The 22,522-nt window shown below is 55.0% G+C and overlaps 8 protein-coding genes across 8 annotated transcripts; 2 read left to right on the top strand and 6 right to left on the bottom strand.

Annotated features, from left to right (window-relative positions):
- Window positions 1-625: 625 nt before the first annotated feature.
- CCMA1212_007996 (D-3-phosphoglycerate dehydrogenase 2) lies at window positions 626-2,600 on the bottom strand (the record flags this gene model as incomplete). The annotated part of the gene is made up of 8 exons (XM_073705152.1): window positions 2,265-2,600; window positions 1,793-2,100; window positions 1,225-1,704; window positions 1,057-1,166; window positions 958-1,000; window positions 845-903; window positions 711-792; window positions 626-654 (listed from the first exon to the last, which is right to left on the bottom strand). The coding sequence occupies exons 1-8, from the start codon at window positions 2,564-2,566 to the stop codon at window positions 626-628; spliced, it is 1,413 nt and encodes a 470-aa protein (XP_073556056.1). The 5' UTR covers window positions 2,567-2,600.
- A 1,091-nt stretch (window positions 2,601-3,691) lies between these two features.
- Window positions 3,692-10,789, top strand: CCMA1212_007997 (putative UDP-N-acetylglucosamine-peptide N-acetylglucosaminyltransferase SEC; the record flags this gene model as incomplete). The annotated part of the gene is made up of 10 exons (XM_073705153.1): window positions 3,692-3,997; window positions 4,048-4,087; window positions 4,148-4,272; window positions 4,326-4,521; window positions 4,587-4,890; window positions 5,598-5,658; window positions 5,816-6,934; window positions 7,438-9,393; window positions 9,466-10,079; window positions 10,149-10,789. The coding sequence occupies exons 1-10, from the start codon at window positions 3,780-3,782 to the stop codon at window positions 10,787-10,789; spliced, it is 5,274 nt and encodes a 1,757-aa protein (XP_073556055.1). The 5' UTR covers window positions 3,692-3,779.
- A 452-nt stretch (window positions 10,790-11,241) lies between these two features.
- On the bottom strand, window positions 11,242-12,316 carry CCMA1212_007998 (uncharacterized protein; the record flags this gene model as incomplete). The annotated part of the gene is made up of 2 exons (XM_073705154.1): window positions 11,242-11,486; window positions 11,614-12,316. The coding sequence occupies 2 exons, from the start codon at window positions 12,314-12,316 to the stop codon at window positions 11,242-11,244; spliced, it is 948 nt and encodes a 315-aa protein (XP_073556054.1).
- Window positions 12,317-13,004: 688 nt separating this feature from the next.
- CCMA1212_007999 (uncharacterized protein) lies at window positions 13,005-14,307 on the bottom strand (the record flags this gene model as incomplete). Its single annotated transcript, XM_073705155.1, has 2 exons — window positions 13,005-13,632; window positions 13,724-14,307. The coding sequence occupies 2 exons, from the start codon at window positions 14,305-14,307 to the stop codon at window positions 13,005-13,007; spliced, it is 1,212 nt and encodes a 403-aa protein (XP_073556053.1).
- A 750-nt stretch (window positions 14,308-15,057) lies between these two features.
- CCMA1212_008000 (uncharacterized protein) lies at window positions 15,058-15,507 on the bottom strand (the record flags this gene model as incomplete). The annotated part of the gene is made up of 3 exons (XM_073705156.1): window positions 15,058-15,204; window positions 15,279-15,418; window positions 15,480-15,507. 3 exons carry the CDS (start codon window positions 15,505-15,507, stop codon window positions 15,058-15,060), a joined length of 315 nt encoding a protein of 104 aa, XP_073556166.1.
- A 445-nt stretch (window positions 15,508-15,952) lies between these two features.
- Window positions 15,953-18,808, top strand: CCMA1212_008001 (Protein transport protein sec39; the record flags this gene model as incomplete). Its single annotated transcript, XM_073705157.1, has 3 exons — window positions 15,953-17,459; window positions 17,514-17,670; window positions 17,734-18,808. 3 exons carry the CDS (start codon window positions 15,953-15,955, stop codon window positions 18,806-18,808), a joined length of 2,739 nt encoding a protein of 912 aa, XP_073556167.1.
- A 1,051-nt stretch (window positions 18,809-19,859) lies between these two features.
- Window positions 19,860-20,045, bottom strand: CCMA1212_008002 (uncharacterized protein; the record flags this gene model as incomplete). The annotated part of the gene is made up of 1 exon (XM_073705158.1): window positions 19,860-20,045. One exon carries the CDS (start codon window positions 20,043-20,045, stop codon window positions 19,860-19,862), a length of 186 nt encoding a protein of 61 aa, XP_073556168.1.
- A 283-nt stretch (window positions 20,046-20,328) lies between these two features.
- CCMA1212_008003 (uncharacterized protein) lies at window positions 20,329-21,607 on the bottom strand (the record flags this gene model as incomplete). The annotated part of the gene is made up of 3 exons (XM_073705159.1): window positions 20,329-21,259; window positions 21,328-21,436; window positions 21,556-21,607. The coding sequence occupies 3 exons, from the start codon at window positions 21,605-21,607 to the stop codon at window positions 20,329-20,331; spliced, it is 1,092 nt and encodes a 363-aa protein (XP_073556169.1).
- Between the last annotated feature and the right edge of the window lie 915 nt (window positions 21,608-22,522).

The raw sequence follows: 22,522 nt of genomic DNA on the forward strand, positions 1-22,522 counted from the left end.
AATCCTGCCCGCTGGGAGGCTACCGAGATGAAGGAGACTGGCAAGAAAGCCAACGTTCCGGCTGGCCCATCATGCTCTACTTCCTTGGACCCCCATTCCACTCCCAGGGCCGGAGTGGCAATAGAAATATCGCATTGATGTTAGCTCTGGCAAGGCATTGTCGCTTGATTGCGATCCATGGTCGTAGGCTTGATATCTGGTTCTTCTCGTGCGATAGGGTCTCCTTACCCTGCCTTCTTTGAAACCGCAAATCTCTATACCGCAGAAATCCATGTACGACGGCAAAATGTCTGTAGAGGCGCAGACAAAGCGTACGTAGATGTAAAAGTATTTCACGCCAGAATGCCATCACCCATCTGAAACAAAGCTGTACATTTGTATATACCTACAGGGCTTCTGAGAAGTCCTGAAAAGGGGACGATGCTGTTGAAACTGCCATCGAATACCATGCCGTCAATACCAACCCAACTGTTGAAGCAAGCAAACCATGCCATTCACATATATGTTCATATCAAGCTCAGAGTGCCCTCTTGCCGATTTTCTTTGTTTTTTTTACCACCAAATGATGCCCCAATATGCCAAACTTTTGATCAAATGCACCCCACAACACAGCACCGCAAGCCCTCTAGTAGAGGACTCTTGTCATGATGCACGCTGTTGTAAGAATGTTAGACAGTGTAAGGCAACAACAGCACAGGGTTCGGACTTACAGCTAAGGCCTTCCAGGCTCTCATAGATGTCTTTGATCTGCTCATATCTTACGTTGCTGATGTCGGCCATCAGGTACGCCAGCTGTGGATCTTGTTAGGATTGACTCTCAGGTGGGACAAAGAGGCGCTCTTACATCTCCCTTGCTGTCACTAATCTGCTTGTCGACGTTGTGGTCGCCGAGGATCTCGTTGACTGTTCGCGGTTAGCATGATGCGGGCTGAAGGGGGTTGGAGACCTTGAACCAACCTTTGCGCAGCACGCCTGGTACGTTGCGGTGGATATAGATGACCTGTAGCGGAAGATTAGAACCGATGCATGCCACGGTGAGGATGAATGTCAACTTACACGAGCGTGGTCTGGCTCGTCCAGGGTGAGGGATCGAAGCTGAGCTTCCGGGAGGTTGACGCTTCCCAGAGTGATACCCTGGTTGATGTAACGAACCAATGCCTCGGCAACTATATCCTAGTCAGTATGCTTCAACTCCTTTCTGGCTTCGCGGTGCTGCGGGCTAACCTTCAACGCCAATTGCACGCTGTGCTTCCTCTGTGCTTCCACCAATGTGGGGAGTGAGGATGAGGTTGCTCAAGCTGCGAAGTTCTTCCGCCCACGGGTTCAGGCTGTTTGTGAAATAGTCGCCGTTGCCAGCGGGCTCGTTGGGGTACACATCAAGGGCGGCGCCGGCAATGTGCCCTGAGCGCATCGCCTTGACCAAGGCAGGGATATCGACAACGGTTCCACGGCTGGCGTTGATCAGGTATGATCCCTCCTTCATGCGGTCCAGCTGAGCGGAAGAGATCATGTTTCTCGTTTCGGGGAGATCGGGCACGTGCAGAGTCACAAAGTCGGCCTCCTCCAAAAGGTTGTCTAATGAGGGCACTTGGCGAGCGGTTCCAAGAGCCATCAGCGTGACGACGTCATAGTAAATGACGTTCATGCCCATGGCTTCAGCAAGGACGGACAATTGGGAACCAATGTGTCCGTATCCAACAATTCCTGGCGGTTCCAAGTTAGAACACGACGGCTTGAGTCGACTGCGTCAATGGCCCGGGGAAAGGGGAATGGACGGGTATGTAGAGCATACCCAATGTCTTGCCACGAATCTCCCAGCACTTTGCGCTGACCTTGTTCCAGGTGCCGCGGTGCATCTCAATGGATCGGTCGCCAAGCTGCCGCGCCAGGGTGATGATTTCAGCTATGACCAGTTCCGCAACACTGCGAGAGTTGGCGAACGGAGAGTTGAAGACGGCAATGCCGCGACGAGCAGCATAGGTGAGATCGACCTGGTTGGTTCCGATACAGAAGCATCCGATGACGAGCAGGTTCTTGGCTTCGCTGAGGACTCGCTCGCTCAGCTTCGTCTTTGAGCGGATGCCGATAACATGGATGTCACTGGCGTTGGCAAACGTCAGCGGTGTTCAACAGCAATGACCAAAGAAAGGGCAAAGGTCAATTGCAAGAGTCAAAATCGGCAAAGTAACCAACCGCAGCAGGCAATTCGCAGCAATTGACTCAATGATTAGTTGCAATGACCCATCGCATCAAGGGCTGCCTACCGGATCTTCTCGATCAGCTGATCTTCAGGCAGCGAAGACTTGAGGGCTTCCACTTGGTAGCCCTGGGCCGTGAGAATGTCCCGTCCGGTCTGGTTGACATTCTCCAGCAGCAGGATCTTGATGTCCTGCGTGTTGAAGGGCTTGAGGATCTTGGGCACGCTCCTCCGGGGCAGCAGGCCGCCGAGACTCGCCGTGGGCGACTGCAGCGTCGCGGCGGGCGAGGTGGAAAGATTCTGGCCCCAGCTGGAGACGACGGATCTCGAGGTCGGGGCGCCGGGGTTGATATCGCGAGCGGACGACATGGCGACGGTTGGTTGCGAGTGGTGGTATGTGTGTCTGTGGTATCTTGGGTTGTGAGGTCTCTGGAGATTCTTGGCTTATTTATTTCGACGACAGGTGCTAGTACAACTAGATAGTCCTCGACATGACATGACTCACTGCTATCTTGGGTTAAGCAGGTCCCGACGTAGCATTTTGGAAGTATAGAAAAATCGGGTGATACTTTTCTGTCAAGAAGGAGCCGACACCGGCTTGCGGCCAATTGCGGCCACTTACACATACGGTATTACCTGGTTGGTGGTAAAAGAGTGGCTACGGCCAGCGCCCAGCCTTGGCTAACAAGGCATTTGATCTAGCACTAGATGCACACTTATATACAGATGCCGGAATAACCCTTTCTAGTCAAGAGGCTTTTCTGTTTGCCTGTCTACGGGCAGAATGCGTCAAGAACCCCAGATACCATGGCTTGTGATATTTTCTGTCTATTCTCAAGGTAGTTTCGATCAGTTGAAAGCTTGGTAGGTAAGTACTTGGCCTCAAGTCCGGCTTTCACATGTAAACAACAGCCTAGGAGAGTGATATACAGTACGTCAGGCAGTTCGAGACCGGGAGCAACCTTGAATGATGCGCATGTGCAACATGTCTGCTCGAATACAACTTTCAACTTGTCCATCACGTCTTCGCTTTCACGCTGTGGCGTCGGGAGAAGAAAGAAAGGCAACCGTCTGCAAGGCATGAAAAAGCTCCGTCAGCATCAGGTACGGATTCCCATTCTTTGCATCCAACAAACTCCGATAGACCCCACGTCGGGTGAGATGGTGAGTTCTAAGCTCACCCCGTTTCCGAGCTATTGCTGCCGCTGCTCCGCTAGTGCTGCCAGAGAGATTAGGAGGCAGCGTTGGTGGCCTGTGATAGGGCGTCGATGAGGAATTTTTTCCCTTCTCTTCTATTCCATCTCGCAATATGTTACTGTAATATCAACCAACAACCCTCTGGCGACGCTAAGGCAACGTACATACATAGCCTTATGACGTCTTCTTGCTTATTCGAACATTGCCTGTCAGATTGAGATGCGTTCCAGGTCCATACCGTAATGCCGTAGTACTAAACTTACAGTACGAACTAGCACTGGAATCCCCATCTTCTAGTGGCATCTACTACTCGCACAAGGCAGTGGGAGCACTCCAACCAATCCTCTCAATTACCCATCTTACTAACTCGACACCGCACGTAAATATGCTTTCTGCCCTGCGCTCGCGGCTCGCGAAAGCCACATTCCAGGGCACATGTCGCCAAGTGCGATTGGCCTCTTCAGCAAAATATCCTCAGGCCGTCTCGCCCTTGGCTTTTGACCTCCATTCACCTGCAAGCCCGAGTAAAGATGAGAAAACCGCCCCAATCATCTTTCTTCATGGCCTGTTTGGGTCCAAGAAGAACAACAGGGGAATCAGCAAGTAAGCGATGCTCCATCTTGTGCTGTAGTCTCTCGCTCACACCATCGTAGAGCCCTGGCCCGAGACTTAAAGACTCACGTATACACCGTGGTAGGTTGAAGTGCAAAAGACGACCCAAGCGCGTTCATTAGCAGTTAAACAGGAGTAAAGGATCTGAGAAACCACGGCGAATCTCCCCACAATCCCCGCCACGACTATGTGGCCATGACCGAGGACTTGTTGGCCTTCATCGACCAGCATGGTCTCAAAGAACCTACTCTGATAGGCCATTCCATGTATGCTCATCTGAGACTGCGGGAAGCCCTGACAGCCGGCTGATGTATTGCAGGGGCGCCAAGACGGCCATGTCGGCTGCCCTCCGCTCGCCAGAGACCGTGGCAAAGGTTGTTGCGGTTGACAACGCCCCGGTCGATGTCACGCTGAGCAGGACGTTTGCTTCCTATGTCCGGGGCATGAAAAAGATTGAAGAGGCCAAAGTCACTCGCCAGTCCGAGGCAGACGCCATCCTCCGAGACTACGAAGAGGTCAATCAACGCCGCTGTTGCTCCTTCATCCGACTCTCGTCGAGGCTAACCGTGTCTTGTAACAGTCGCTCCCGATCCGCCAGTTCCTGCTCGGGAACCTGTATCGCTCACCTGAGGACGGCATCCAGAGGTTTCGCGTCCCCTTGGACATCCTCGGTCGATCACTCGACCACCTCGGAGACTTTCCCTACAAGAACCCAGGGGAGGCACGCTACACGAAGCCCGCCCTCTTTGTTCGAGGCACCCAGAGCAAATACGTGCCGGACGACGTGCTTCCCATCATTGGCCAGTTTTTCCCGCGCTTTCGATTGGCCGACATCGATGCCGGCCACTGGCTGATATCGGAGCAACCTGAAGCCTTCAGACAAGGTAATTTCAATCAAACACCAAGCACACTTGTCGAGATCTGCGTTAATTGACACACACCCACAACAGCCGTCGTGAGCTTTTTGCAAGAGCCTGAAACAGCGCAATAGAGAAAGAGAGAGAAGTGGGGGAACACTAGACCGTTATAGAGCAGCATCTAGAGGTATTTGGACGATGGTAATGTGTCTTGCGGTTGATCTTGCCATTGAATGTCACAATAAACTATTACTTCCTACTACCTACCTACTACCTTACCTACTCATATTGCTACCTGCCTAGCGTAGAGTGTTATTCTGCTTCCGGTCACAAGGTCAAGTTGCCCGTTCGTCTTCATACCAGCTTGCTATATTGCAAACACGTCCTCTTGCCAAACCGACATTTTTCCCCTTGTTGGTCAAGGAAACCGCACATCTCGATCCCCTTGAATGAACTCGAGCAAACAATTTGTGGTCGTGTAGGTACCTAGTAGGTACCTAGGTAGGTATTTCTTGGCTGACACACGCCCGCACTGTGCACATGCAGCCTGCATGCCCGAGTAACGCAGGTGTTAGTCAGTGCCACCCACTCTACATCATACCCCCCCCTGCTTGAATCACCCAGCCTCGAGGCATCCTTAGCTCAGCCCGTTTGTCACTACTGTCCGCTTCCCTTGCCTTGCTTGAAACTCCATGCTGCGTCTGCGTTTGCTCGTTTGCAAGGTAGAGATACAGTACAACGCACAAACCCGGCCCCCGTACCTCGAGAAGAGCCGTTAGTCTGGCAGACGGGGAGGTAAGTCAAGTGTCAAGTCACGTCGTCTGTCTAGACACCTGTGCCGCCGTTGCAGCTGCTGGCCCCGTGCACATCAGCGCAGCGCCTCAGCCCCCGATGCCTGCCGGCGTCCTCAGCCATGATGTGAACGGCATCGACATTGCTGCTCGTCCGCAAGTGGTTCTGCTTCTCTCTCCTTGACTCGACCTGAAGCCCGTCCTCGCCCTCGCCCTCATCTAAACCCGCCGCTACCATCCATCGTGGGCATGTTGCCCCTCGTGCAGGCGCACCCGCGCGTGGTGCCCGTCCCCGTCGACTTCGAATCCTTTGGAGCACCGGCTGCCAGGCCCGAGGCTGACAGGCGAGCCGTCGCGTCGCCCTACCATCGCGGCGCCTCTCACCCATACGGCGGCCTGGTCAGCTCCGCATCCGCCGGCCAAGGCTCGCGAGACCACGACTACCACCTGCGCCGCAAGACGCCTCGGGGCACCATCGACGCCGGCTACGATGGCTCGCCGACGCAGCTGTCGCCCGGCCCGCCGCCCCTCAAGCAACTGATCCTTCCGACGCCCTCTGGCATCTACCCCTACGCCCCTCCGAATAACCTGCCCTTTCACGCCAAGTCTCGTCTCTCGAACGCCGATCCGATAAGCCTGGGGCAAGCTCCCGCGGTATCGCCGTGGTCTCTCAGCTACGGGGGGCACAACTTCGTTCTCTCCAGCGGCTCCTCTATGGTCCCCCAGCCGGGACCCTCATGGCAGCCCTATGGATATCCCATGTTCAGCCAGGTTCCGGACATGTATCAGCCGCTTATGAGGGCGGCAGAGTATAATGTGCGAGCCTTTTGTCCGCCCCCGGCCTCTGCGCCTGATGCCGCGGGGTTCAACCAGTTTGGCTGGCAGCTGGCCTCGCAGCAAAATCTCGGCTACTTCGATCCATCTCAGTACCCTGAACCGAGGTCCATGCTGCTCCCTGGAAGCTTTCCGCAACAGACTTCGGATGTCCAGCTACCTTATAGACCCGTTCCGGACTTCAAGGCTGGCCTCGACGTTTCATTCCCCTCACAGCCATTGGTGCAGGGGGGCTATCTGGGCCAGAGCACTCTTGTGGAGGATGCTCCCGTCGGCGAACAATACGCTGTTCAGGCGAGTTTTACGGAAAAGGTCTACTCAAAGGCCCAGGAACACTACGTTGAACTGCTGGCCTACCTGCAAACAGCCAGGAGGCTCGACCAGATGAGCAGTGGCGGCAATTCCAGCTCGAGGTTTAAAGTCCTGGTATTTCCCAGACCCCCAAAGTCCAGAAAGGAGCATTTTGATACCTTTCGAGGTGTGAATCATAGCGTTGAGCGGCCTACTCCTTCGGCCATCATGCCGAATGGCCATCCGGGGGCATTGACGTCGAATATTGAGGATACTCTCAGCAACAGTACGAGGCCACCGATTGGGCAAGATGTCCATGTGGAAGCTCATCGGCGTCGCACGTCGGCAACGCATTTTCGGGCTCCCTCCAACGTGTATACTCCATCGTCGTCGTTTGGCGCAGTTGGTCCGGTTGCTATGGCGAAAGCACTACCCATTCTAAACGCGAAAAACTCGTTTGACATGTTGAAGAATCTATGTGAGCAAAGTAATTGGAAGTGGGTTGATGGGATCTTACTCGGTGGGTGCCTTTTATATGGCCTCTCGCGGTTCGAGGACGCCGTGGAATGGTTCTCCAGAGTTCTTACTCTAGATTCAAGGTTCGACCTGTTCCAGATGAACTATCAAGTGGTTGTTCTATATCTGACTCAGATTATAGCCATGTTGAGGCCATCACGAATTTAGCCGCTACGCTCTATTGCCTCAACCGCCAAGAGGAAGCTGAGCAGCATTGGTTGAGAGCCATCAAGCTGCGCCCTGACCATCTGGAGGCCACGGAGCAGCTCGTCGGGTTGCTGTACAAGAAGCGGAGCCGCGAGGCGATCGACATCATTTGCTTCGTGCAACAAGCGCTGAGTTTAACCAGAGGAAAACCGACGCCGGCGAGCTACCCTGCCTCGAGCGATGGCTGTCCTCCCAGCCAACAGCCTTCAAAACCTACGGCGCCCTATCATTATCATTACGAGACATCCTCGTTGACGAATAGCCACAGCTCCAGACGCCCTGATTTCGGGTCCAGCGGATATGCGCTCCCCAACAGTGAAAACGGCCGGATTCTGGCGCTGGTCCATGCCAAGGGCACAATACTATATGGCTTGAAGGATGTGGAGAGGGCCTCGGAGGCATTCGAAGAGGCTGTGTTGATAAGTGTCGGGGAGCGCATACGAAGCGTCCAAGACTTGGTTACCCGGATCCATGCTGTCCTCGCGCCGCCAGGGTCATTCTCGACTGGCAATGATCGTAGGCCAGATTCTCGGCGCCCCCTCTTGTTACCCCCTGAGAAGGCTCGCCAGACTGCCCACCTTGTATTTGCTGCCGACGGCGGAGGCAGCGAACTGCCCGGGCTGGCATTCGTTCCCGAAGGCGCCGCCAGGCGGGTTGCCGTGCAAACGACGAGCAACGCTCTGCTCTCCCTGGCCAAGATCTTCCAGGACGCAATGTCTGGTGGGAGCACTGTTCCCAGTCTGCTGAGGCAGCCCTCAGGGGTCGGTGACATACTGGCGTTGTACTATCTTTCGCTTTCTCTCCAAGAGAGCCCCTCTACAGCCAACAATATCGGCATCCTGCTTGCGGGCGTGCAGCAGGCGGCGCCAAGCAATGTCAGTACCCCAGGGATGGCTTCTCCTCGACCCAGTCTTCCTGGTGTCGTCCCTGGCAGCGGCCTCGCCCTCGCCTTGGCGTACTACAATTACGGACTTCGTCTCGACCCGAGACATGTTCACCTGCACACCAACCTCGGCAGCCTCCTCAAGGACGTTGGCCAGTTGGACCTCGCGATCCAAATGTACGAGCGAGCGGTGTCATGCGACAGGACGTTTGATATCGCTCTGACCAACCTGGCCAATGCGGTAAAAGACAAGGGCCGCATCAAGGATGCCATTGCCTATTACAGGCGAGCGGTGGACTCGAACCCCGATTTCGCCGAAGCCGTCTGCGGGCTCTTGACGGCCCTCAACTCTGTATGCGATTGGCGTGGCAGAGGTGGAGCGCTGCTTGAATCGGGCAAATATGACCGATGGCACGTTGACGATGAGGGCACCCTGGTCGACGTGCGGACGGCCATGCATGGCAGCGGCCTTACCCAGCGGGTGATTGGGATCATAAGTCAGCAGCTGGAGGACGCATCGCATTGGGGCCGCAACATACTGCAACAGCCGACAATTCACGGGCTGGTGGAACAACTCCAGGAATTCTGCCACAACCCCGGTTTTCGCCTGGAGAAAGCCATACGTGCCTGGGCTTCCGGACCGTGGGAAGGCTCGCGCTTGGTTCGCCTCGTGGAACGGGCGACAAGAGTCATCTTGTGGAAATGGTATCATGACCGGCATGTCGCCCAAAGGGAGGCAACGCCGTCACACTATTTCCGGCCTCAGCTACCCTCATCTCTCACCGTACCATCTGCGCCAACTGTGCTTCCTTTCCATACGTTCACGTACCCGCTCTCTGCCAAAGACATACGGTCCATCTCCCAGCGCAATGCAATGCGAATATCGTGCTCGACGCTTCGGGCCCCATGGCTCCCGCCTACGGTGTATCCGCCACCGCCTCCGCCAAACCCCTATTTGAACGTCGGATACGTATCGTCAGACTTCAATAACCACCCACTAGCTCACCTGTGAGTCCCATCCTCCTTGCGTGTTACCCCTGACTTGTGACGCAACGTACTGACACGCTTCGGCCGTCACAGAATGCAGTCCGTATTTGGGTTCCACAATCCTCAACGCGCCCGGGCTTTCTGCTATGCCACGACCCCCAGTGACAAATCCATCCATCGGCAGCAGATCGAAAGAGAGGCGCCTGTGTTTCGTGATGTCAGCTCTTGGCCAGCAGAGAAGCTGATCGAACAGATAGTTCGCGACGAGATTCACATACTGGTCAACCTCAACGGTTACACTAGAGGTGCTCGCAACGAAATATTTGCTGCTCGCCCAGCCCCCATCCAGATGTCCTTTATGGGATTCGCCGGGACGCTTGGTGCAGAGTGGTGTGACTACATCCTCGCCGACACAACGGCCATCCCACCGAGCACTCTGCGCCCCTGGAGGAGCAACGCCACCATTGAGGACGTGTTTCAGGACCAGACCGAGGGCGATGAGCGCCAGTGGATGTACTCGGAAAACATCATATTCTGCCGAGACACCTTCTTCTGCTGTGATCACGCACAGTCGTGCGAGGCTAATGAACGCGATATGACCTGGGAGGATGAAGAGAGACGTCGGTGGAAGATGCGCAAGGAACTATTTCCGACGCTCGCAGACGATGCCATCATCCTGGCCAACTTTAATCAACTCTATAAGGCAAGTTAAACTCGCGAAAAATCACCCCTATTTTGGGTCAGCCTGAAGTGTTGTTTCAACCAGCTAACCTGAGCGCAGATCGATCCAACTACATTCCGATCTTGGCTACGGATCCTGGCCAGGACTCCCAAGGCCATACTCTGGCTTCTACGGTTTCCTGAACTGGGAGAGGCCAATCTGCGACAGACCGCCGAAGCCTGGGCCGGGGCGGAGGTTGCCAGTCGGCTCGTCTTTACTGACGTGGCCCCAAAGAACCAACACATCACCAGGGCCAGAGTATGCGATCTGTTCCTCGATACAGCGGAGTGCAACGCGCACACCACCGCTGCCGATGTTCTGTGGTCAAGCACTCCTCTCCTCACTGTGCCCCGGTACTCGTACAAGATGTGCTCCCGGATGGCGGCGTCCATCTTGCGAGGCGCGCTGCCCAAGTCGGCAGAGGGTCAGCAGGCAGCACTCGAACTGATTGCGGACGGCGAGACGGAATACGAGGACCAAGCCACAGAACTAGCCGGGGGATTAACGTATGTGATGACGGATGAGGGATACGGCCGGGGCACGGGGCGTCTGGCAGAGATACGAAAACTGCTGTGGGACAGCAGATGGGAGTGCGGACTCTTCAATACACGGCGGTGGGTAAACGACCTGGAAAGGGCTTACGAGGAGGCATGGCGACGGTGGGTTGCGGGCAAGGGCGGTGACATATATCTGTGAATTTGTTCCAATCTAGATGGCGCACTTGTGGTGGTAATGGATGGGATCTACGGCCATCCCAGTGGTTGGGTCAGGGCCTTTGCATGGACTTTGGGCGTTGCATCTCAGGAGGAACGCAAGTACTCCGGATGCCAATGGGATTTCATTTGTAAGTATCCATCTAGCTGGCTAGTGGGTGCCACGGGCGGCTTTATACCATTTAATGGACTATTGAACTTCTTTTTTTCTTCTCGTCGCAAACATATCTCCGGACGGCCCTGGTGTTACTGTTACTTCCCCAGATGACAGTAGAGAAGATGAAGCTTGATGCTCTTGACCGGCAGGATACCATGTCTGGAGCCAAAGATGACGCATGAGCAGATACGAAGAAACTCGTACATCTGAATTCTCTCATCGTAATGCCCCTTTTCTCTCACTCCCTCAACAACCCAGCGCTCAAGCGATGGCCGTTTTCAAGCCTGATCCACGTCAATTTCCGTCCAGATCTTCTCATCGGCCAAGCCGCCGTCATCATCCGGCTCCAGGTCCGTAGGCTTTTGAGGGGACGCCAAATGGATCAGGACTGGGCCTCGTCGATGGCTGGGGGATATGCCCTTGCGGGAGAAGGGATCCAGGAGGTTGTTTTCGGAACGATGGCGCCAGAGCCGGCGGGTTGTGTTGAGGCGAGCTGTTGTGTCGAAGGGGTCACAGAAGGAGGCTGTGTATATAGCCAGGGGAAGAAAGAGTTGGTCAGTTTGGGGGGGGGGTTTTCAAGCAAGCAGACATCAGTCCAACAAGTAAAGCAAACAAGAATTTCAGGGGCAGGGAATCAGCACACAACTTACACGTCCGTCTGCCCTGTCCGTCCTCGACCTGCAGACAAGGAGAACCAAGCTCAAGCTCCTCACGCTCAAACTCGTTCTCATCCACCACCACATGCCCCCTTTCCGCCGCCCCCCTCCGAACAAGACTCCCCGACCTCGCCAGCGCAACGGCCTCGACGCCGCGCCCAGAGATCTTGTGAATAATGAGCTCCAGCCGCTTAATCTCCGCCCGATAGCGCGCCTCCTGCGCCGCCCACTCGGCAACCTGCGCCTTGCTGCGCTCCTTGTCCTCCTGCCGCGCGGCCTCGAGACGGGCGACGTCGCGCTCCTTCTTGGCCAGCTGCGTCCGGAGCTTGCTGTAGCCCTCGATGACGTGCAGGACGTGCGAGGTGTACTGCGGACCGAGCGTCGGCGGCGTGGGCGCGACCATGATGGTGGTGCGGAGGATGTCAGCCATTTCGTCGACCGAGGGCGTGTTCTGGAGGCGGTCTGCTTCGCGGACGAGGATGTCGTTTGCCGGGTCCGAGGCGGCGTGGTAGAAGCCTGCTAGGGGCCGAGGGGAGATTCGTAGGTGGTGAGGGTTGCTGCTGCTGCTTGATGAGTCGAGGCCGTCTTCGCTTGTTGCTGTTGGGGGGAGGTGATGGTCGTGGGGAGATGGGTGGGAGGATAGGGGGGTGCGGCAGCGTTGGCCGGGGAGGAGGCGCATCCAGCTGGAGTCTCCCATTGTTGGTTTGACTAAATGGCTGTGCGTGGCATGTGTGTTTGTGATGGTGTTTCTTTTGGTGTTGAGCGATGGAGCGTGGTTGATTTGGTGGAGTGAAGATGATGATGTGTGCAGTTCAGGGCGTGGATGTTGGAGGAGCTTTTTGATGGAAGAGTTCATGTGACGAGTGATGGAAGATGGCAGGGCAGGTATCAGAAGGCCACGGCTTCTCATGGAAGAATGTTGTTTCTGCAGCCGAGCGGTGAGGTGTGGCAGCTGGCTGGCAGCTGGAGGAGTGATTGAATATAGGGGAAAGGCGTGGTGACGGCGCTGGGAGCAAACAAACGTGGCAATCCGTGCATGGCCCAAGTCATTGTAATATATTCATGAATGCATTTGCATGGAGATATGACACCGATGATCCTGAGAATTCGCTCTAGGGAACAGAATTCGCGATTATAGACTCTGGAGTACGGAGCTGAACGTCTGACGTGCCCGTTTTCTTTATTAGAGATTTAAGCCTACTACCATCGGCCTGATACCATGCACCGAAGCACGTTTACACACTTGGGCATGCATGATTCTACATAAAATTGACTCTTCGGGCCTATCACAGCATCAAATTGCCATCAAATAAACCCCCCCCCCCTGAACGGCATACTGGAAGTATACCATCCCTCTTCACTCCCCTTTTCTCCGTCTTCCTCAGTCACTCAAGCCGCGGCACCTCATTCACCGTAGGCAAAGGCCGACGAAATCCCGAGTAAAAGTGCTGGTGAGCGTAAAAGCGCCTCGTTGATGCGGATATCTTTCTGTGTCCCGGTGACTCATGAGAGTCTGTAAAAACGTCTTCTTCCATGACGGGGGGGAGCAGCATCATCGGGGCCGCGTGGGCATGCGAGTGTGAAGTCCGTCTTGGTGGTCTTGTTGAGGATGATGAGGATCTCTTGTGGCGGCGACGTTGATGGTTGTTTCTTTCTTCCATGAGATATGGCTCCTCGTTGACTTCAGCAAGGCCGAGACGTGGTGCAGTGATCTGAGTATCATCATGTGGACTGACTTGCACCATGTCCAGATCTATAAGCTCCGTCTCCAGTCCTTCCCTTGGAATGTTGTGGGCATCATCCTGATGCCGGTTTCCTCCAAACCTCCCGTATAGTCTGTCATCATATAGCAGGGAGTTGCCATCATCCACAACGAGATTCAGATCCCACAGATAGGACCACGCACGATAGTGGAAGCAAAAGGTCGCATATGGCGCGTCTATTGCGTCTTGTAGATTCCATTCGTAGTAGATTGCGTCTTCGGGGTGTTCAAGGAGTCCTGTTGAAGGTGATCTGACCGTATTGCATATTAGCTTGAGCCTTCACATGCAATACGGTACTGCCTTATCTGCAGATTCATCCAGACTTGGAGAGGTTGACCTACATTATGCCATATTGTTCTTGATCTCGATACGGTGCCAACTGATGCGTGCTCCTCCTCCGACTCTTCGCTCGGAAGACCTGAACCTCAATGAGACCCCCATCCTCGGCCGCAGCAACCGCATCAGGGCCGGGCGCGAAGCAGAAAGACCTCGACTCGATCCCGCTCCTCTTGAGCAACATTCCATTCTGCTGCAAGTGCCATCTGTCACTCGGCTCAAACAATGCCCGTGAGATGATACCCGATCCCGCGCCAGGCTTGATCCCGCAGCTGGTGATGCTGCGGCCGTTGATGAACAGCTTGAGGTAGAGGTAACATGCCGGTTCCGGATGGCGATGGATCGAGTACTGCACCCAAAACTGCGAGCCTGGTATAGAAGGGACGTAGACGGAGGCCCTGGGGCTTGTCTTTTGGATTCGAGGAGAGTCCGAGCCGGGAGACGCAGCGTCGAGGTCCTGGATGTTGGAAATGGCATCGCCAACAGACGCGATGCGTACTGAAGAAGCATCTGGATGTGGAAACTCGGGTAGTTGCACAGAGTCTGGCTGAACGACGAGAGACAATTCGATTCCTCGCAAGCAGGGCATCTTTGCGGAGGGGAAGCTGGATGACAAGCCGGTGCTGAGTGTGAGGAAAAGGGAGGAATGGCAACAAAATGAGAATCAAAGCTGCTGGAATATTAAGGGATGCCTGAGATGAGTTCTGAATCCGTCAGCAGGCACCACATACTGAGAGTGCAAGAGGGAGCAGAGCAAAAACGTGGACCATGCAGTTGGCAAGTTGGGGAATGGTCTGCCAGCACTTACCACTCGATAACTGGGCAGAGCGCCGGCAGCTGGCAGAGCTGGACTTGCATATTTTCGCAGTTGAGCTCCTCGTACCTCAGGTGGTAACACTGGATATCGATCAGAAGGTTGCAAACGGGTGAGTTACCGAGGTTGGGCATATCTCTGGCTGATTGAGACTGGGAGCTCCCCGACGAACACGAGCTGCGATGCAGCACTATGGAGCTGCAGCTCTCAGCCCTGGACTAAAGCGTGTTCGTTTCCATCCCCATGTCAAAGCATGATGAATCATCTAGATCTTCGCAAAGGGTCAAAGGTTCGTCTTTTAGCCTCGAGGCGAAGTAACCCACACTCTCAGTGTCAAAGTCCTACAGTCCTCCGTCCTCACAGCACAGGATATTTCGCCAGCGCACAGCCATCAGCGAGAACAATTCCAAGACACACTCCAATTCCGCCTGTTTTTCTTATATTGAAACTTGCTGCGCTATCTATGCGCGCCAAGGGGTTGTATTTCACGCAGAAAAGATCGAAGCCCACGCCGTGTCCATCGCCTCAATTCTGCCCAAGCACCGCTTTTGTGTCCTCCGTCTTCCCCAGAAGCCCAAGGTTCCGGATCTGGCTCGCGCTCGGCGCATCGTCTCGAGCCGTCGCTGATTGAGCTCGGGCATACGCAGCTTGTAACGCCAGCGCTCTCGCATGCTACGTCCAGCTGTTAGCACCCCTCGCCCTCTCTGCCTGGCGCACATCTTGCTCCCCCCCAAACAGAAACGCACCTCCTTCTTGTGATGCAGGCACTCGTAGTAGTCTTCTAGTACGGGCGAGCACTTCTTCTTGCCCGAGTCGTCGGAGGCTGAGGTGTTGACAACATAGCAGGCCATGACCTCCTGCCAGAAAGGAAAGCAACGGCCGACGCCTGGAAACGCAGTCAGTCAGTCAGCTGTCTCTTCGACCGCCCGCTGAATCAGAGCACATACCGCCATGCATGCCATATCCTGAAGCCATGATGTGCCGAGTCCGTTGAATGTTGCGACGCCTAGGTTCGCCGTTTGCTGCAGCCAATGATGCTCGTCAGGATCGGTACTTCGGGATAGAGATTATGCTCATTGGCGCGCTAACAGCAGTACTTGAGTGCTCGCGCTAGATACTGTGGCACTGCAAGTACCGTCGGATAGATAGCCTTGCCCCGTTATTGCATCGGCCCGGTTATTCAGCTGGAATGCCCCCCCATTGGCGAATCGGGACAGCGAGTTCCCGCTAATTCAATAACGTTCCTGATGACAGCATCAACAATGCTCGCAGTTGTTGCCAGTTCCCAGTTTACATCACAGCTATTTTCGTCGTCGAGGGGCATTCAACTTCCTTTGCCAGGAGGCATTTTCACCTTCGATATACCGGCCCTCACGGCCTGGACGGTCCACAGCCTCGTCTGTGGAAAACCAGCCCCAATATGAGCTCCGTGCTCTCACCCGGACAGGTGTTACTGCTTGCCGCTCACTATGCGACACACGGCGATATCGAGAGCCTGGCCCGTTTGGCTAGTCGGCGATCCAAAGTGCTGCACAAACAGCTCTTGTTGAGAATTCTGCTCACTTATCTGCCGGAAATCGTGAAGCCTTCGACCTATGCTGGCTTCTTACTCGCACTGGCCAGGGATAACCTTGGGGGGTACGCTGAGGGCGGGCTGGACACAAGTGCTGTGGAGGATTTGTCTGAAGATGAAGTCACCAAGCAGGCAGGGAAGCTGCATCTACAGCAGCTTGTGTCCGCGGAGATACCAAGCGACTTTCACGACGACCCGCTAAGCAGCTTTCTCATCCTGAGGTCTTATAACATGGACAGCGAAGCCGGTCTTATATCACAAGTTCCAAGTCTACTGTCTCCATTTCTGTCACAATCGCCGGCACTTAGCCTTTGGGCAACTTCTACCGTGGTCCCCTACGTAAGGAGAAATGTGGAATACTACGCCGATGAGAACCCGGCATACTCCCTTCTCGAATTCCAGAACCTCTCAGATTCAGCCGCCGTGCTATATTTGTTGTCCCGGACAGGAAGCCGCGAGGAGGACAAAGGCTTCATTGGTCGTGATATCAGAGGATTGCTTGGGCCGTGGCTCCATGGAACGGGTCGGTGGGCATCGAAGCCTGCTAGCGACATTCAAAGTGCTGCCGACGACGTGGAATCGTCCCATCGATCCGCCGGCTGGAAACAATTCCTCGAATGGCTCGTAAACCAAGCAGCGACGTCATGGACGGTTGCCGTTGCTGTAGCAGAGCAATGGGGAGGACCCAAGGACATAGACCTAGGGGAGGTGGCCGACTTGGAATTCACAGAAGCACAGCAGCAATATCTGCTACAGAGCTATGCGCGAGCGGTACTGGCATCTGCGTATCTAATCTCTGAAGCCACAGCGGAAGCACTTTCGGGCGCCTATCGGATGGTATACAAGATGAGGATGCTGCTTGGCTACAGTGAGATTTCTCCGACACTGGAGATGGCAGTCTCTCAATTACCCAGCTTGTCCAATTTCGATGTGGCCTCGCACATTGGCATGAAAAGCGCAACCTACATGAGAAACGATCTTCTTCTCGAACAGAATCTGTTAACATCCCCTACAGAGGGAGCAATGGCATTACTGACAGCATTGATCCTAAGTGCCTCGATCTGTACCAGCTTAGGCGCACCATGCTCTGTTAGAAAAGCCGGCGATCTTGCCTTTATCCAAGATCAGCGAGAGCAGAAGGGAGAGATTGCCAAACTTATTCGAAGCGCCTCCGCCCAGGCACATGGGGACGAGGACAAGTACTGGTCACAAGTGCGCGCCAAGTTGCTTTGGCTGAACACTTGGGGCACCGATGGGAATCGGTCCACCAATTTCGAAATAAGAGGCATGCTCGGAGCTGTGCCAAAAGAGTTTGTCGAAACGGAGATTCTGAAAGCTTTCCTCTCCAGTTCACGTATGAGAACCAGCCTCCCTTGATCAATACCTACCGTTCTGACTTGTTTCTCAGGATATACCCTTGCTAAGAGCATTTACGAGGACAGTTCAGAGCAGCCGCTTGCTCCTGAAGTTACACAGGACACAGTCTATCAGGCGGCCCTGCGCGCCTTTGACAACGCTTCCAATCCCAATCGGTCGAGAGGTGGGCTGAAGAAGTGTGATGAGATGTAAGATTTACGGCTTCGTGCTTTCAACCACTGTGGAGGAAACATTGCTGACATTCGCTCAAGCATTCATTCATTCCCAAAGACATTAAACAAGACGCATCCAGCCACCAAACGGGTGGAGGCCCTGTTACGATGCACTCATGCCCTGAGCGAATACCGACTCACGCTTAAACAAGGCGAGCCTTTCAAGCCCGTCGTCCTCCGAGTGCACTCCGATCCGATCTCCATCATTGAGAAAGTCCTGGAGCAGAATCCGAAAGCATACACCCGTCTGCCCGAGTTCCTAGAAATGGCAGCCAACATGGTCCGCGCGGGAATCACCCAACAGGCTCGCTCCGTCAAATTTGACTCGCCGGCGGAGGACAACAGCAAGGAGCTCACCCGAGCAGAGAAGCTCATCGTTGCGCTTTGCATAGAAGCCGCGCTGAGGGAAGACGATTTCGAGACGGCATACTCTTACGTGGTTAGTCGCCTGGAGACGCCCGCCTCGGGACGAGGAGGAGGAAGCCAGGAACAAGACGAGTGGTCATGGAAAGCCGCCCTCAAGGCAGGGCAGTACATCCGCACTGACCGGACTCTGCTGCCGACGCACCTGGGCATCGCGAGCGGCAACCCCGAGATCCGCCACCTGGAGCAGCGCATAGAGTGTCTGGCCACCGCGCTGCGCGTCGCGCCCACATCCCAGCTCCTGGAGATCCTCAAGACGTTCCGCCGCTGCGAGGAACAGCTGGACTCGGCCATCGCCGAGGAGGCCGCCGCAGAAGCCTCGTGGGCCGCCGCCGGCGAAGTCCCTGGAGCATTCGACACCACGCCGCCACACGGCCTGCAGTCGTCGAGGAACATGACAGCCACCGCCGCGTCGAAACAGGCCGAGGAGGCACCCATGTCGCTGTTCGACCTATCGCGGGCGACGGCCAGCGTGGCATCGCGCAACTTCACAAAGCTGTCCAGCCTGTCGTCGTCGCTCGCGGGCGCGGCCTCTCTGGCGCCGTCCGCGACCAGTAGCACCTCGGGGGAGCAGGCGCCACAGCGGTTACGCAAGAGGGATCAGCTCAGGGAGGCGGCCACGGGGACCCTTGTTTCAGGGGTCGGTTGGTTGATTGGGGCCAACGTCAATCGAGAAGCAACCGAGACGTGAGATTATTTGATGACTTATATACGATGTATTCTACGACTAGCTTTTACTGGACAATGGTGAATGGATGGTGTTGGGCTTAATACTACGGTTTAGAAGCAAGGGGGCGGGGATATGAGGTTTCCTGTCGGCGGTTTAGGATCGGACGCCGAGCTATCTGTACTTGATATACCGCATATTCGATCAGGCTTGCGTTCTTACTCAACTTACCGTACCGTATGCAATACTACGCGTAAGCATAGACGTAATCAAGGTGTTTTTGGCCCGTCAAGTCCAGCAAGTGAGTAGAACAACTGGTTTCGTAGGCCCAAGCGAGGTCGTGTTATGCTTTCACTCAGAACCCAAGCTGCTGAAGCAGGGCTGAGTTCCTAGGAGGAGCACACAATTCATCAACCCTACACCCAGTTAGCAAGTCAAACTGATAGAAAAGGGGTTTGAGAGAAGTAGTAGAATATGACCACATGTGCAGATGAAAGAAGGCGTCAAGTCGTCGTCAGGTTCATGGGGTTTGCTGCCGCTTCCAGTGTAGCCGTCCAGTCGAACTTGCAGTTGCAAACGCGCATCTCAAGCGTGGCAAAGAGGGCGAAGCAATGTTGTATCAAAGTACCTGATCGAGAGAAACCATCTGCCAAGGCCAGGTTTGCCCGCGAAGCGGCTCCGGAATCTGATTAAGAAGGTGCGTGCACATGGAGGTTATTTCAGTGGTGGTTGGCAAAAAGGCTGGTGTATGTGCCAGGAGCATTACGGCGGCAGTTCTGGCTGGCTGGCGTAGGGTGATGAAGAATTACGTTGGCTACTGGTTTAATGAGGTGGTAAGTTAGCAGTCTCGTGGTGTTTGCCTTCATCAACGGCTGATAGGCGAGAGGTGAATCCAGAGAGTGTCTTGTCGCCGTTCAACGCAAATGTCCGGTTTTTTAAGCTGGAATAAAAAACCTATCGACATCTGCACAGCCGGCTTCAGCGGTCCACGAGGTTCACTTCGTCAGGAATTTAGATTGCAAGGCTCCTGAAGTTGACATTCTGCTGAGCTGTTGAGAGAGGTTGTTAAACGGTATCAAAGGGGTTGGCGCAAACGTGACGACGAGTGATGGAAGTGATTGATTCTGCAAGATCCGGAAGCTGCCCATAAACGGCCCATGCGCAACTCTGTAGCCGCAAGACCGACCAGCAAGAAAAATGTAAATATCAGCGGCGACGGCCGAGAACCCGAATTTTGTTTTCCCTCCCTTTGCTGTCGCATATCGCACGAGGCTCCTAATCGACCAGATCCTGACGAAGAGTCCGCAGCTGTCCATGGAGGTCGACTGACGGACTGCGGACACGACAAATAAAACAAGAACAACTAGAAAAAAGAAAACGGAGAAATAGGAGAAATAAGCAGCAACATGCAGTCCATTAATGACAAAGACGTCTTATTCGTCAGGGATCGGTAAGAGGGCAGTCGAGAAACGACGGCATCATCAGTGCATAGCCGACTCGGGACCTGGTACAATTAGCGGGCCGTCCACGGGTTGCATTCGTCATCAAATCGAACCTCCATAGGACTCGCGTGCCTCGGGTCGGGAGGCAGGCTCGCCGTATGCTGGGCCACCGCTGGCAGCGGGCTCTCGAGATCGGCCGCCGTCCCGGTCACCGGTGCGCTCGTATCGATCGCGGTCGTATCCGCCGCCGCCGCTGTTGCCGCCACGAGCGCCGTAGCGGTCGCCGCGGTCATCGCGCGAGTAGTTGTTACGCTCGCGACCGTAGTTGTCGTCGCGGTCGCGGCGCTCATAGCTGCGGTCGTAGCTGCGATCAGACTCTCTTCCCGCATAGCCACGGTCGTCATATCGTCGATCATCTCGGTAGTTGCGATCGTAGCCGCTGCCGCTGCCGCTGCCGCTACCACCACCGCCACGCTCCTCATATCGTCGGTCGTAGCCTCGCTCATAGTTGCGGTCATAGCCTCTTTCGTTGCCGCGGTACCGGTAGTAGTCATCACGAGAATAGCCACCACCTCCGTAGCCGCCACGTCGACGGTCATCGAAGCGAGAACGAGGGTCTGCCATTATTGGATTCTCATCAGCATGGGAAGAGCGAGAATGGGTGGCAGGACGGGAAGGTCTCAACATACCTCGCTTGGGAGGGCCAAAGTACTTGCCCGGTGTGGGAGTACGGGGGCGGGCACGACGGGCCTTCTCAATGCTCATGGTACGGCCTTCAATCACTTCGCCCTGGAGACCCTCCTTGGCGGCTTCGGCCTGCTCAGAGGTGACCATCTTGACGAATCCGAATCCACGGGACTCCTTGGTGTGAGGGTCGCGCATGATCTGGCACTTCTCAACCTCGCCATACTTCTCAAACATCTTGGAGACCTCAGCCTCGGACAGGCGAGGGTGGATTCCGGTGACGAAGAGGTTGGAGCCGGGGTTGATGGCACCATCGTCGTCGTCCTTGGGAGGAGCATCCTTGATGTTGCTGCAGAACCAGGTCAACAGTGCGACAACGAGACGGGGCAGGACAGGGCAGAACATGGTGAGGCTTACGAATCGACAAGGCCAGAGGGAGACATGGATCGGCGACGGCTTCCAGCGTCGTCGCGCGCAGGTCGAGGCGAGGCGCTTCTGTTGTCACGCTCGTAACGAGGAGCCTCGTCTGGCGAAAAGCCCGTGTGTTAGCTGCGGTCCAATTCATCGAGTGCACGCGGCACAAACGCGTCGGAAAGAGTCGAACTCTCGACCATCGTCATCGCCGTCGTCGCTGAGCAAACGTACCTTCGTAGCGGTCGCCATTAGCGGCTTCGTAATCCATTGCAGTGGTCGCCATGCTTGCCAGGTCGTTCGAGATGGACGGGCGTTGAGTAGACGGCGAAAACCTGGAGATTGGGGGATGGGTTGGCGGTTGGCTTCCCACTTGACAGAAGTCGAAGGGAGAGGTTGCTTGGTAGAAAAAAACCTGGTGGCACACGAAAAGATGTACTGTGACAAAAGAGAGAGCCGATGATTAGGCGAGTTGGGTGAAGGGCGAGGCGAGCACAAACGACGCCAGAACAACGGCAGCGAGGCTGGTCGTCAGTCAATGGCAGAATGGATAAGGAAACCCAGATCCGGTGTTTTGTTTGATGGAAACGAATGGGATGAGCTGGGCGAGAGAAAGAAGCTTGCAGGTTGCAGCAAGGGAAGCCGTTCAAGCCAGTGCCAGCTGTGCAAGGCTAAGGGACGAGGCACGGCGAAGCATGGGCCAACCGGGTGGCGACTTTGCTGTTTTGGAGCAACTGGCCTGACAAAGGGTCCTCCTCAGCTTTTATCAAGCAGAACAAAGACGATGTTTCACTAATGAGATGGGCTACCTACACGCGGTGCTTACCAGTGAGTACCTTAACTACCTATTGACCTAGTGATTTCCAAGGTTCTCATTGAATTTGTTCATTTGAATATTGTTGGAGCACACCATCTTGCAGCAGATCAAAGCACCTAAGCCGTGTTACCTTTCTGAAGCACCCCAGATGAGATCTTAACCTATACCTCCCCGAGATGGCCCTGCTCGTGACTCTATGTTTGTGCCTGTATCATAACTGCCGTCGCCGCCCGTGTTTCTATTGCTCTTTTCTAAAAGTAGTAGTAGTAGTATGATGACGGCTTATGAGATTCAACTGCGCGTCGCATCCATAAGACAAGGTAACCAGCCGAGGCAGCAGCTCCCACAGAAGGACAAAACAAACAGGAGAATGGGCAACATCCT

The sequence above is a fragment of the Trichoderma ghanense genome, assembly GCF_004382785.1.
Source record: "Trichoderma ghanense strain CCMA-1212 chromosome Unknown scaffold_11, whole genome shotgun sequence".
Lineage (NCBI taxonomy): Eukaryota > Fungi > Ascomycota > Sordariomycetes > Hypocreales > Hypocreaceae > Trichoderma > Trichoderma ghanense.